This window comes from Branchiostoma belcheri, unplaced genomic scaffold (genome assembly GCF_001625305.1).
Source record: "Branchiostoma belcheri isolate BF01 breed outbred unplaced genomic scaffold, Haploidv18h27 scaffold2, whole genome shotgun sequence".
Lineage (NCBI taxonomy): Eukaryota > Metazoa > Chordata > Leptocardii > Amphioxiformes > Branchiostomatidae > Branchiostoma > Branchiostoma belcheri.
The window spans coordinates 951,703-966,097 of record NW_017803490.1 but is presented as its reverse complement, the minus strand read 5'-3'; the positions used below and the strand labels follow the sequence as shown (position 1 = coordinate 966,097).

The 14,395-nt window shown below is 40.1% G+C and overlaps 2 protein-coding genes across 2 annotated transcripts; both read right to left on the bottom strand.

Annotated features, from left to right (window-relative positions):
• Window positions 1-556: 556 nt before the first annotated feature.
• Window positions 557-7,526, bottom strand: LOC109468724 (neuronal acetylcholine receptor subunit alpha-6-like). The gene is made up of 9 exons (XM_019767045.1): window positions 6,702-7,526; window positions 5,972-6,111; window positions 5,218-5,262; window positions 4,195-4,304; window positions 3,501-3,701; window positions 2,682-2,771; window positions 2,110-2,220; window positions 1,619-1,755; window positions 557-1,103 (listed from the first exon to the last, which is right to left on the bottom strand). Exons 1-9 carry the CDS (start codon window positions 6,763-6,765, stop codon window positions 559-561), a joined length of 1,443 nt encoding a protein of 480 aa, XP_019622604.1. The 5' UTR covers window positions 6,766-7,526; the 3' UTR covers window positions 557-558.
• A 303-nt stretch (window positions 7,527-7,829) lies between these two features.
• Window positions 7,830-13,456, bottom strand: LOC109468337 (neuronal acetylcholine receptor subunit alpha-10-like). The gene is made up of 7 exons (XM_019766586.1): window positions 13,404-13,456; window positions 12,928-13,037; window positions 11,745-11,945; window positions 10,848-10,934; window positions 10,464-10,574; window positions 9,758-9,894; window positions 7,830-9,174 (listed from the first exon to the last, which is right to left on the bottom strand). Exons 1-7 carry the CDS (start codon window positions 13,425-13,427, stop codon window positions 8,627-8,629), a joined length of 1,218 nt encoding a protein of 405 aa, XP_019622145.1. The 5' UTR covers window positions 13,428-13,456; the 3' UTR covers window positions 7,830-8,626.
• Between the last annotated feature and the right edge of the window lie 939 nt (window positions 13,457-14,395).

The following is a 14,395-nucleotide window of genomic DNA, read 5'->3' as shown; positions in this document are numbered from 1 at the left end:
ATTCTGGTCCTGCATTATTCAGTAAGCTAGAAATGGAATCATTATTTGGGAGGACAACTTGTAAAGGTGTCAATGCACCTGTTTTGTCCTCCCTTCCACTTGTATACTTAGTACCTGGTGGTAAACTCAAATAAACAAATAAACAAATTATGGTTCGACTCAGAATATTAACATCCACATAATACTATAATAATGATGAAAGTAATCATGAAAGTTCATCTGTGTTGGTAGTTACGTGTTTAAAGTTAAAACCTTTGGTCCAACACAAAAATTTCTCTCACCTAGAGCTTTCAACCAGTCACTCTGGTCACTGAACAAGACTATTTCCTGAGAGGGGTGAAGGCGGCCATTTACATCAGGGCCCGGCACCACCCTTCACTTAACCGCGACGGGGGCCGACATCGTCTACCAGATACCTTTGACCCAGTGTTGACGTCACACTTCAAAGTGACAAGCCTCACTGGGTCAGTCTATTGAGGAAGACCAGAGTGACAGGTCGAAAGCTCTAGGTGAGAGAACTTTTTGTGTTGGACCAAAAGTTTTAGCTTTAAACAAGCTTTACGTTACATATGTCATAGTGCAACTGACTATTACACATGCAGCAAGAAATATCAGCAGAAAAACTCGGTCCAGTCTAGATGCTACAGTTTTCCACTCGTTCGACACAGCCTCTTTCTTCGTATGCTTGAGTTGATCCTGTTTCCAGGCTTCCAGTTTGTTGACGACTCCATCAAGCTTGGGCAAAAGTTCTTCACTGTTCTCTAACTGTTCACGAAAGTGGCCTTGCTTCCCATTGCCAGAATTGTCTTCAATGTTCATCTGTGAAGGCAACATGGCGAATTCCTCTGCAGATGTGTTACAGTAGTACTCTGCTCTCTGATGTATTTCCCTCTCACTGTATCTGTCAAGTTGATACTGTTTTGCCAGCCTAACACAGCCACAGAACAGACAGTCAAGCCAGCAGGACTTTTCTGTCAACCCCAGTAGCTGTTTGAGCCAGTAGGGCGGCTTGGTGGTTGTGTATGTGAAGTTTAGCGCGATGGTGAGGATGCTCAAAATGGTGGACATGGCGACGACGAGGATGATGATGCCAAAGAAAGTACCTGAAGGATAAAGCAAAAGAAAACGGTTACCCCATCTTTACGTTTGAGCTTTTACTACATGATGATTTCAACTTTGACAATAGCAAATCATAAAGATAATCAGACAGGTAATGCATGTTTCTTAGGTGTAATAATGCATTCATTATTCTATAGATATAATGACTTAGACATGCATGGGGAGCATTCACCAAATGTAAATAACAAGAAACTTTCTTGTCTAAAGTTAAAACGTTAATTGATCCAACACAAAAAGTTCTCTCACCTAGAGCTTTCGGCCAGTCACTCCGATCTTCCTCAGTAGACTGACCCAGTGATACCTTTGACCCAGTGTTGACGTCACACTCCAAAGAATCCACGTGACAAGCCTCACCGGGTCAGTCTACTGAGGAAGACCAGAGTGACTGGTCGAAAGCTCTAGGTGAGAGAACTTTTGGGTTGGATCTAAAGTTTTAACTTTAAACATGTAACTACCAACACAGATGAACTTTCGTGATAGTATAAGGCATTTTTCTCACCTATTAGAGGGATGTAGTTTGACGTTGCCGGCAGAGACACTATGACCATGTGCATGTAGACGATCAGAGACAGCAGCATCGTGATGCTCAGAGACAGTTTCTCACCGGAATCTGGCGGAATGCTGAAGCTCAGCAAGCTGTCAATCAAAATTACAACCGTTAATTAGATTATGGAGTATAATTCAGGTGCTGTTGATCAAATTACTCACAATTGAGATGAGAGGAATGAAATATTATGATGAAAAATACATCTGCGTAACCCATAATGCATCTATGATCCATTGACAAAGACGGAGGACGCCACAGATTACCTGCTATACAGATATCATAGAAGAGTGAATATAGTTAATTTAATAAATGTAAAGGAAGGGTTGGGGCCAATTCATTATGTTTGCGATCATAGCTAACTTTACAGTCAAATCCTTCTTCAAGTTGCAATCGTGTCTTAGAGAGAAATATCTCTGGCAAAAATTTTACTTGAATGCATCTACCTTATTAGAAGAATGACGATGCATGGTGCGAAGATGTGGTAGATGTAGAACAGCGGCTGTCGTTCAATGGCCAGCGTATAAGTGACGTCAACGTACGGTACATCCGAGGGGCTGCAGGGAAACAAGCAAAACCACATCTAAGGATGATCATTGACAACATAATTCATAATCGGTGCTGATCTTAACATACCATACGTTTAGAATAAATTCAATTATTTTTCAACACAAAGGATCGGAGTCACTGAACTTTCGACCGGTCTGTTGGTATTCTTCAGGGTACTTGAGGACATAGTTGCTAAGTAGTAGTAGTAGTAGTAGGCGTAGTAGTAGTAGTAGTAGTAGTAGTAGTAGTAGTAGTAGTAGTAGTAGCAGCAGTAATAGTAATAGTACGGACTCGTAACTTTCCGGGAATTACGGAAATGTGACGTCAGCAATTGGCCAATGGCTGTTGGAAGTCGGTATCGGCCCCCGTCACCGTGTCACACAGAGGTGAACTTTCATATGCCCCATATGTTGCTTAGGAATGGTAACAAAACCCGGTATAATGTAGGCAATACGAAATCCACGCATACCTGTATTTTACTTCGTTCCTCTTAGCCACAAACTTGATCACGTCCCATTCTCCGTTCTTTTTGTACTGGTACAGATCACCTTCTGAATACCTGTGAAAGATTATGTAAATTTACATTAACAGAAGCATTACTTGGATACAAATCATATATTTTTTATGTAACTTTTTTCAGCACTAGATGAAGGGCAACGCACATTGTCTCACAACAGCACATAGAATGACATCTTCTTTTACATGTTATTGTTTATGTTGCCCATTTGCTGATATATTACATGCTGTTTTGTTACTTGTTGTTTTGTTATTATTATTTACCATTGTATGTACTTTTCTTCATCAGTGGTGGGCTAAGATTAGCAACCTGTTAGAGTTACCCACCACTGTGTCCTGTAAGTTTCTATGTTGCTCAATAAAAATATGACATTTAATCAAATTTCAAACTCACATACAATCATGAATGTTCATCTGTGTTGGTAGTTACATGTTTAGAGTTAAAACGTTTGGTACAACACAAAAAAAGGTTCTCTCACCTAGAGCTTTCGACCAGTCACTCTGGTCTTCCTCAGTAGACTGACCCAGTGAAGCTTGTCACGTGGCGTCATTGAAGTGTGACGTCAACACTGGGTCATTGAACCGCGACGGGGGCCGACATCGTCTATCAGATACCTTTGACCCAGTGTTGACGTCACATTTCAAAGAAGCCACGTGACAAGCCTCACTGGGTCAGTCTACTGAGGAAGACCTGAGTGACTGGTCGAAAGCTCTAGGTGAGAGAATTATTTTTGTTGGAACAAAAGTTTTAACTCTGAACATACAAACTCACATGTTGGTGACATCGATGGCATGAGCGTCGTAGGTCCACGACCCAAACTTGAAGGGGCACTTCTGTGTGTCGTAGGGAAAGTCTATGACGTTGATTTTGCACGAAGCCTTGAACGTGAACGGGTAGAGATACGTCACCGAGCCGTTAGCCGTGATGGTCACCTTTGTGTCAGGCAGTTCGGCGAAGCCTTTCTGGACGATACTGTGGGTTGATATTATATATGAATGTTTTATTGCAAATTTATGCCCGAGGGCTAATTGAAGGAACAGAAGAAACATTTGGTATAAAAAAACAATTAGTACACATAGAACTACTGATAACTACTAAGAAACTACTAGTAAAAACTACTGGGTTTGACTTCTTTTCTGAAGACAGAGAAAGACAAAGGATTCCAATTTTCTGTAATTTGTGGGTTTTCGGATGTTAAGAGGAGAGTAGTTTTCTTTTCATTTGTATATGTGTGAAAGTTTGGGTAGAATTTGGAGGCCACGTCAAAGAGTTCATTTCGTTCCTTGCTATATAGGGTATAATTTGCGTTTTGTCTTCCACCGTGTTTGCAAATTCGTTCATACACTCGTGTTTATTCGTGTTGCATGTGGATTCCCAACCTATGAATTTCAAGTTCTTTTCATCTGTAAATACAGTAGAACTTACGAGACGTAGTTCATTACGTACGATTGAGTATATAACTTACCCGTTATAAAGAACAATGTCAGGTCTCCAAATGCTGCCTCCCTGCATCCGAACAGCCTCAAGACCGCAATAGTCATCTGGATCCCATACTAGATATTCATCTGTCCAATACTGCAAGGTAGAATATATTTGGCATATTGGCATTGACCCAAGCGCTAGCGATAGCTGTTTCCAGTCAACGTAATGATAAAGAGTAGCAATCTATGAATACGAAACTTCAAAGTACAATTGATGTATCCCTTCTTTGATGAGTTGCAACAACAGAAGGATTTGTTTCGCCACATGTATCCGTGCAGATCACATATGAGATAATTTAGGCCACAGCATGTAAATTTTATGGATGACATCCTCCGGAGATTCCAAATCTAATGCGAGCTGGCGAAAAAAACAAGGCGGGCCGAGAAAAACAAGGTTCCTACAGTTTTGACTCAATCATTGTACAAATGGTTTTGATTCAGTAGAAACATCACATATACACAGCCAGCATCACATATCACTGCATCAAAGTAAGAAACAAAACATTAAATCAGAGCCTTGTCTCCTCTCTTCATAGTTATCTGCCATCCACCTTCCGGCATGGCAACAGACATCTTTGCCCATTTTCGGCATGTTGACCACTGTCAGAAGGTAACAAATTTTTTCCCCAAATCAGGCGAAAATTAATTTGCGCGCTGATGTCATCCATAAAAATTACTTGCTGTGGCCTTAGACTCGGACCATCACGCATTGACGTGTGTTTCATGCCTTGTAATGGCGAAGAGTAGAATTCCAGGAATACAAAATTACAGCTGATGTATTCCTTCTTTCATGAGCTCTAACAACAGAATAATCATATTTCACAAAAGGCATTCATGCAGACTTGCGTTTTGATATGATTTTTCTTCGCTTATGATCACCATTTGTCACAGCTGTACGTGGCTTACTGCAAGTTAGACGTGTCTAGACTTCATATTATGTTATAATAACTTTGATAACTTCACTATACAACGATGTAAAATTAAAATAAACTTTATGTTAGACCTACCAGTCTCATCCACATTATTCCTTCAATCTGTTGATCTCGATCATTCTGTAAGAGAGAAAAGAGAGAGAGAGGGGATGTTTAACAGAAGCTGCATATTTTATTATATATTTTACTTGACAGCCAGTCCACAAAGTATGGCGAGTCTACTGGTGCATTCAGTCTTTTAGGCCACAGCAAGTAATTTTTATGGATGACATCAGCGCGCGCATTCATTTTCACCTGATTTTGAAAAAAAAATTGTTGCCTTCTGACAGTGGTCAACATGCCAAAAACGGATAAAGGTGTCTGTTGCCATGCCGGAAGGTGGATGGCAGATAACTATGAAGAGAGGAGACAAGAAAAGGCTCTGATTTAATGTTTTGTTTCTTACTTTGATGCAGTGATATGTGATGCTGGCTGTGTATATGTGATGTTCCCACTGAATGAAAACCATTTGTACAATGATGGAGTCAAAATTTTAAATTGTAAGAACCTTTTTTTTTCGGCCCGCCTTGTTTTGTTTTTGCCCGCTCGCATTAGATGTGGAGTCTGCGGAGGATGTCATCCATAAAATTTACTTGCTGTGGCCATTTATATTGCCATTTATATTGCTGTGGCCTTATAATGACTTCGAGACCCATCGGATGATCTTTCTATCGTTGGATTAGAATAGAATTAACTTTCTGTAACTTTCAAAATGTAAAGCAATGGTGGGCAAACTATTTTACTTTTAGATTTTTCGGATGGTTAGAGCTAGATGGAGTTAAAGACTTACCACGTCCAGCAGTTGTGCTAAGGCGACATTAATGGTAACTCTGACGGGAGCAGAGCTCTTCTTCACCGGCCGTGCGTCCGTTCTGTACCCGGTCACCAGTCGGTCAAGTAGATCTTTCTCGGTAACGTTTCCCGAGCTTCCTGTACAACACATGTCAAGTAATAAATAATGCTTCTTTAATTGCTTCTTACACAAATAATTTTTTATTCTTTTTTCTTAAGAAAAGAAAATATTTCTACTATCATGCTCACCAACAAGAATCTTAAGAATTTTTATAATTTTAAGAAAGTTTACAGTATTTTTTTTTCTGCTATAAGAAATCTTTTCTTGTGAACAGAATGGTTTTCTTGCTTCAAGAACAGTTAGCTATTAGTTCAAGAAATATTTTCTTGTGGACAGAATCGTTTTCTTGCTACAGCAAGAAAACTCGCAAGAAACACATGTGTTTCTTGAATTTTCTTGCTACGGAGATTCTTTAATTTCTTGTTCAAAGAATAATTTTCTTGCTACAAGATACATTTTCTTTGTACAAAGAAAAAAGCATTTTTGGTTTTTGGTAGTGTAACTAGTAGTACAAAACAGACACGGTCAGTAGTATAGCTCTAAGCATATAATGTACAACTGTTACAGTGCCACCCACCCTCCCCCAATCAACATAGAAGCATAGATTCATAGAAATAGCAAGTCAAACTGTAGCCACAAGAAAGTTACCGTGACATAACCCACATACCTCTGAACATGGCGACTAGAGCGGATGTCAGCAGTACCAGGCATGGACGCCAGCTTGCTTGCATCTTGTCGACCCAAATAGATCTCTACAACAAGATCCTTCTACCGTCTACACCACTGTGCATACAGTTCCATAGCCTGGTTAACCAGACCACCGTGAGCTCAGCGCTATCCTTTCGGCGCCGAGAGCGTTTGGGGCCGCCAACCAGGCTAGCTTTCTTCGGTCGGCGGCAAAAGAAGACTAAGCGTAATACAGGAAGTCAGCGGATACAGGGAAACCAGCTGGAGATAGGTCCGTGGCATAACTCGCCTGTGCTTGGTATTACAGGCCGAAAAATTACCGCCAAGCCGACCAAAGGTTCGGTACCCAGGCTAACAGTTCCAAGGTAAACACAAAAAGCACTGGTCCCAACTGGTGACATTCCCACGAACGATTGAAGTCAGGAATTGTTCTTCCTATAATCCACAATACGTTGAACCTCCCCGTAGCGGCTCGTGAGTATAATGTAAGCGGAAAATAGGGTAATTTCACCCCGCTGGTGGCAAGGCGCGAATATATTGTCTTACGCTGAACAGTCTGGGTAGTGTAAATGAGTCCTCTTGGTGGGAAGAAGCAATCTGTTATCATGCTTTCCGAGAAAAGATCTGTTCCGTAGTAGTGGGCCGACTGTGACTCACGTACAGGAAGTTCAGTTAATCTCATTTGAACTTCCTGTTTTTGGGGTTAAATCTTGTCTTTTGTCGAAAAGTAGTGGGGAGGGGGGATGTAGAGGGAAATCGTCTTATTTTCATGATAAGGCCACAGCAAGTAATTTTTGTGGATGACATCAGCGCGCGCATTAATTTTCGCCTGATTTTGGAAGAAAAAACAAGAAATCAGCATTTTGACAGTGGTCAAAATGCCAAAAATGGGCAAAGATGTCTGTTGCCATGCCGGAAGGTGGCTGACATATAACTATAAAGAGAGGAGACAAGAAAAGGCTCTGATTTAATGTTTTGTTTCTTACTTTGATGCAGTGATATGTGATGTTGGCTGTGTATATGTGATGTTCCCACTGAATGAAAACCATTTGTACAATGATTGAGTCAACATTTTAAAATGTAGGAACCTTGTTTTTTCGGCCCGCCTTGTCGCTGTCATCCATAAAATTTACTTGCTGTGGCCTAATTTATTGGACACTATCCAGTGTCTTTAATATAAAATGACTTTAATTTCCTTGCCAATAAATTTCCAAGTACGAATATTTTGCACAGGGCACCCTGATCTATGTCTAAGCATTCTCATTGATTTTTTTGACAAATTTCATGGAATAACGTCACATTCCAGGCTATGACTTGGTGTATAATGGCAAAAAAACATTAATATTCATACCTCTATGGTATGAAGTCTAAGGATAAATGCTAAAAAATGCCACTGACTTTCAACCACCAAATGTGCAATGGCATACTATAGTAAACGTCAAAATTGGAGCATATCTGATTTTAAAATCATGTTAAAAATTTAAAAAGTACTAATTTTTAGAAGCATGCAAAATTATAGTTATGGATAGGACTTTAAACAACACTGACGTAGTTGTACATTTTTCGATCAAAAATGTATTTTACAAATTTAAAATGCAATGATGAATCTCTAGAAGGAGCCTTGCAAAATATACAACGTTATTATCATCTCTTCTTTTAACTTCACTAATTTTGGAAAAGGTGGGACATTACGTCTTCCATGGTTTACAGAAGAGAAGCCAACCCCTTAGACATAGTTTTAGACTAAGCTATAGCTTTAGACAACTACCTTTTATCATGTAGATTTTAGTTATTTCATACTCTGTTTCATTGTTCTTTTATGTTTGTAATTTGCAATTAGCCTCCCGGCACGAATTTGCACTAAACTTTTCATTATATTTTATAGCTGAAGATAAAAGTTCTAGACTACACCAATGAGGTAGTAGTGCAGGCAGCCGTGGCCACAGCAATGAAGACCAGGAGGAAAATGCGGTCCATTCTAGCTGCCACCTCATTCCACTCACTCAACACCTCCTGTTTCTCCTCTCCTAGTTCTCTCTCTTCTCTCACCCTGTTCATTTTACCCACAATGCCATCAAGCTTAACGAGAATATGATTGGTCGAGAGATCCGATGCACGTCTGGAGTACGAAAAAGAACGCTTGCGGCAGACGGCATTTAGAGTATCCTCAAAACCAGACCGCATTGACAGAAGCACGATGTCCTTGTAACTTTTCTTTTGATGACGTTTTCGGCCCGTTTGATGTTTTTCTTCAGCAAAACTGTGACGCCCCCTACGACCACATCCGCAGAACAGCCACTCCATAATGACCACTTCCCGCGTCATGCCAATAATGGACTTGAGCCAATGGGGTGGCGGTTTGGGGTTTGGGTTTGAGAAGTGTAAACTGATGATGAAGATGGTCATGATGGTTGACATGGCAACAATAAGGATGATGGCACCGAAGAAACGACCTGAAAACGTTTACAAATTTGTGTTTAAATAATACTTCTTGGCATATTGATAGACCATACATAATGAAGCTAGTACGTCTCAGCACATATATTTACCTTCGCCAAGAAGGTTATGTTTTCGTTGGCGTTCGTGTGTGTGTGTGTTTGTAATTGTGTGTGTGTGTGTGTGTGTGTGTTTGCGTGCGTGTGTGTGTGTGTGTGTGTGTCCGTGGACACGATAACTTGAGAAGGCTTAAATGAATTGTTTTGATACTTGGTAGGTGGGTAGGTCTTGATGAGACCTCAAAATGATTAGATTTTGGATCCCCTAGCGGCTTGTTAAAGTACTGCAGCTGAACTTCCGGTTTAGATATCTCATGATCCGGACATTCTAGGGTAACGAAATTTAGATTGTAGGTTGCTCTTGTGATGGGGAAGACGTGACATGAGTTTGGGCACCCCAGCGGCTTGCTCTGAAACTGCAGGGCTATATGTTTGAAAATATTCAAAAGAACATATCAAGTACATAACAAGTACATATCAACTACATTTTCATAAGGCTTAACCTAACTAATACAAAAGTATTGAAACACGGATGTCTTACCTACTAAAGGGATGTCTTTAGAGGTGGTCGGTAGTGTAGTATTCACCAGTTGCATGTAGACCACCAGGGACAGCAACATGGTTGTACTGAGCGATAGTTTTTCCCCCGATTCCGGCGGTATCATGAAGCTCATCAAGCTAAAAAGCAAAGAAAAATTTAATTAGCTTTCATGCGGCCTGATAAGGATAACAAAAACACTAAAAGAATCACATATAAGTTCTGCCTTACATACCTTGCCATCAGGGTATCAGTTCCATCCCGAGCCTCGTTTTGGCGCAAACTCACGCGCATTCTCGCACGCGCTCTCGCGAGAACATATTTCAAAATGGCGCTCGTATTTTGAAATGTTTCTATGTGTTCGTTTTTTTATGCATTTCATCTTTCTTTAACACTAGGAAACGTACATCTGTTCCATCTCCAGCCTCGCTTTAGCGCAAATTCACGCGCATTCTCGCGAGAACATATTTCAAAATGGCGCTCGTGTTTTGAAATGTTTCTATGTGTTCGTTTATGCATTCCCTCTTTCCTTAACACTAATAAACGTAAAAAAATAACAAAGATGTTATAGAGTCTGCGCGGGAATACAAAGTTCAAGTGCAATTCAGGTCACAAGTCAGACATTTTCGTTGCTAAAATACAACTGTCTATCCAGAGTATCATAGTCATAGTCATAACAAATGCTGTTGAAATACAATAGATTTTTTACCTTATCAATACAATGAGGACACTTGGGAAGAAGATGAAAAAGACGTAAAACAGAGACTGGCGTTGGATGACGACATGGAACGTTACGTCAGGATAAGGCACGTCAGACGCCCTGCAGGGAAAACAAAGTGTTCTTAATATGTAACTATCTAAAAAAAGGGTAAAATAACTCCGTAAACTAAGTGGATTCAATAAACTGAACCTAGACGTCCACGGTTTCCAAACGAGAAGACAAACCCTTTCGGCATAACTATAGTTTTAGACTTTTACCTTTTGTCATGTGAATTTTTGTACACTATTTCTATGTTCTTTTATCCTTCTTATTCGGTCAGGAATTTACAATAAACTTATCTATTGTTCGTAATTCGTAAAATATTTGACTCACCCATAGGTTTCCACGTTTCGTAGTGCTGGCAGGTCGATAACTGTCCATATTCCATTATTCTCGAACTCCAGGTCGCCATGAGAGGATCTTTTTTTAGAAAATCATAGAAATATGACAGCCAATGGCACAATAAAAGTAAGAAATGCACTCTTGTAAACGACATGCTGTAGTATGTTACATGTACCTACTTTGAGCTTTACGATCAACACCCAACAAATATAGAAAGGCAGTTAAAGACACAGCACTACCAGAGGACTGTTGCAGTAGTATCTGTGTTTTCACTACTGTGTGGCCCAAAGGCTATGGAAACAGAGATGTGCGCCGCCCTCTACCCCGTATGGCGTGTTTTGGACGGCTGAGCTGTGGGTTTGTTTGTCCCTGTACTTTTTGTTATGTCAATAAAGAATCTCTTTGTCCGGACAGAGTAGGTTGACAGCACGCGGGAGGGGAAGATTGACATAAATGGTGAATGACAACAGGCTAAAAGGTCAGACACAGAAAATGGGGTGAACCCGAAGGCCACGAAAACCAAAGGTATTTCCCGGAAAGCTTAAATCTTCGATTTTTTCTTGTTTACGTTTGGGTGTAGGACAACAAATGTAAAAGAAAAACTAGAGAAGTAACATTTGCAAAGCATAATGTTTACCTTCGGACATGGTCTGCCCTGTTAATTTCTACTCAAACACATTCACATACATGTACTACTAGTATATATATGGTGACAGGAGCAGAGCAGACCATGAAATTGCAACATTATGTAACCCAACACCAGTCACCATGGTGCCAGACGTCAACAAATCATGTCATTGATCAGGTCAGAGGTCACTGTTTGGAGAAGAAGAGGAAGAAACAGAACAAAAACAATATGTTTTTCTTCGGTAAACATAATTAACGTACATGTTGACAACGTCGATTGCCAGACCGTCAAACGCCCATGAGCCGAACTTGAGCGGGCATGTCTGTGTGTCGTGAGGGAAGTCCGCCACGTTGATCTTGCACGACGCCTTGAACGTGAACGGGTACAGATACGTCACAGAGCCGTTAGACGTGATGGTCACCTTCGTGTCAGGAAGTTCCGCGTAACCCTCGTCAAATATTCTAAGAATATAGAAGAACTTTATTTACACAACAAAAGTACAGTGACTTTCCTAAGGCCACAGCAAGTAATTTCTATGTATGACATCAGCACGTGCATCAATTTTCGCCTGATTTTGGAAAAAAAAAGAAGAAATTTTGTTGCCTTCTGACAGTGGTCAACAAGACGAAAATGGGCAAAGACGTCTAAATATGTTACAATGCCGGAAGGTGGATGGTAGATAACTATGAAGAGAGGAGACAAGAAATGTTTTGTTTCTTACTTTAATGCAGTGATATGTGATGCTGGCTGTGTACGTGTATATGTGATGTTTCCACTGAATCAAAACCAATTGTACAATGATTGACTCAAAATTGTAGGAACCTTGTTTTTTCGGCGCGCCTTGTTTTTGTTCGCCCGCTCGCATTAGATTTGGAGTCTGCGGAGGATGTCATCCATAAAATTTACATGCTGTGGCCTAAGGTATATAACTACACATACAAACAGACACGTAGGTACAAAAGAGTTATCCTACATACAAGACTATAGATGAATCAACTTATACTACTTGTTCTAAGGTCTAAATATTCTTTGCTATATTTACCTATTTGTACACAGTAAGGGTCATTACACTCTAGAATATAAAGACAGGTGAAAGAAACTTACTATCATCCTAGGCAAGAACGTTCAAGGAAGCAGCTACAATATGTATATGCACATGTCATGCTTGTCATTGTAACCAGTTTTAGTAGTTTTTCACCTGAGTTTTTAGAATAACACAAATATGATGATACATACATGTATAGCTTGCAAGTATCAACTTTTATGTGATCTGCCTTTTTACTATCTTTTACTCTACTTACATTTTACTTGCTGAAGAATTGCTATGACCCCAAACGTTTAAAAATTGTTTAGTAAATTGTGTATATATGTAGCTACCTTTAGCATTTCATTACTGAATATTTGTTGGATTATGCTTTTGTGTAATATTAATGTTGTACTCACCCATTGTAGATAACTATGTCCGGCCGCCAGATGGCGCTGCTTTGGACACGGATGACGTCTAACCCATAATAGTCCTCCGGTTCCCACGATAGATACTCGTCTGTCCAATACTACAAGGCATACATGTTGCTTTTATCAAACTCACACCACTTATTCCTGACAGGAAAAGCTATCTGTCACCAAAAAGTCAAGACCATAGCATGTTCAGGACATAATATAGAAAAACCGGAAGTTCTGCTGCAGTACCAAGGTCATCCACCAGGAGGCCCATATTTGACCTTGACCTTTGTCTCCCTAAGACTTACCAGCATACCAAATATCATTACAATCCATAAAGGCGTTCTGAAGTTATGCTGACCACAAAGTTGCGGAAACACACACACACACACACACCAAAAACAATACCTCCATTTTTTATGGAGGTAATGAGTAACATTTAATGATCTTTGTCACTTTTATAAATTTTGTGAACGTACCTGTCTCATCCAAATGTTGACCATGATGTGTTGCTCTCGATCATTCTAGACGTGGTAGGAGAGAGGGCAGGGGGAATATCATTAATGTCAAATTATGAAATAAGATACGATAAAACATATTATCATATAGCCAGAAGGCGTCGACCAATCAGAAGGCTCCATTTGCCATCGGTTATCAAGCCGTAACCTCAAAAGTGGTCGGTTATTAGAATAACCGACCACTTTTTGGACCGTACCATTATACAGGGGACAGGGCGATAACGGTAGCGTTAAGAATTGTAGAATTGTAGTAATTGTTCGCTACGCTCACTTGGTGGTTTATTCGGTGGTTATTACACCTGACCAGGGATTATCTCACCATATACACCTCGGTGCGGGGCATTACCCCTTTATTATTTACAATATGGATTGCACAAGTGAGGTCTTTTGGTGCATAACAAATTTAGTGATGAGGAAATTAAGGAAACCAAGGCGGCACAATGTAGCAGAAATGTATTGTCTACAGGAAATAATGCACTCAAAGACCCACATTACATCTATACGTGCCATGTCATGTTTTGTAAAATGACACGTATGTGTGACAGTTGAAAATTAATGGGACTTGAATGGACAGATTTACGTGTTTTAGAGGACTGTTTAGTATGACTATAAAATGAACAGTACTCGAAGTCTGGCGTTGTAAAAATGTTAGACAATGTAAAAGAACTTTATTGCGTATTAAATGCAATACGGTAGATAAGGCCATACCGCCTTAATTTTATGGATGACATCCTCTGAAGACGCCTAAACTGGTGCGCGCGGGCGAATAAAAAAAATCCGGCCAAAAATAAAAATGCTACTAGACCACAGGAATACAAAGCTGGTATTGTGAATTTGGGGCAGTACTTAGCACGTATACGACAAGTTGGCACAAGCTGGCTTTTTGAGGAATTTAAGCATCGGCACTGAACGTATGAGTTCTTGAGTCGCAGAGCTTCGGTAGCCTGTGTGCC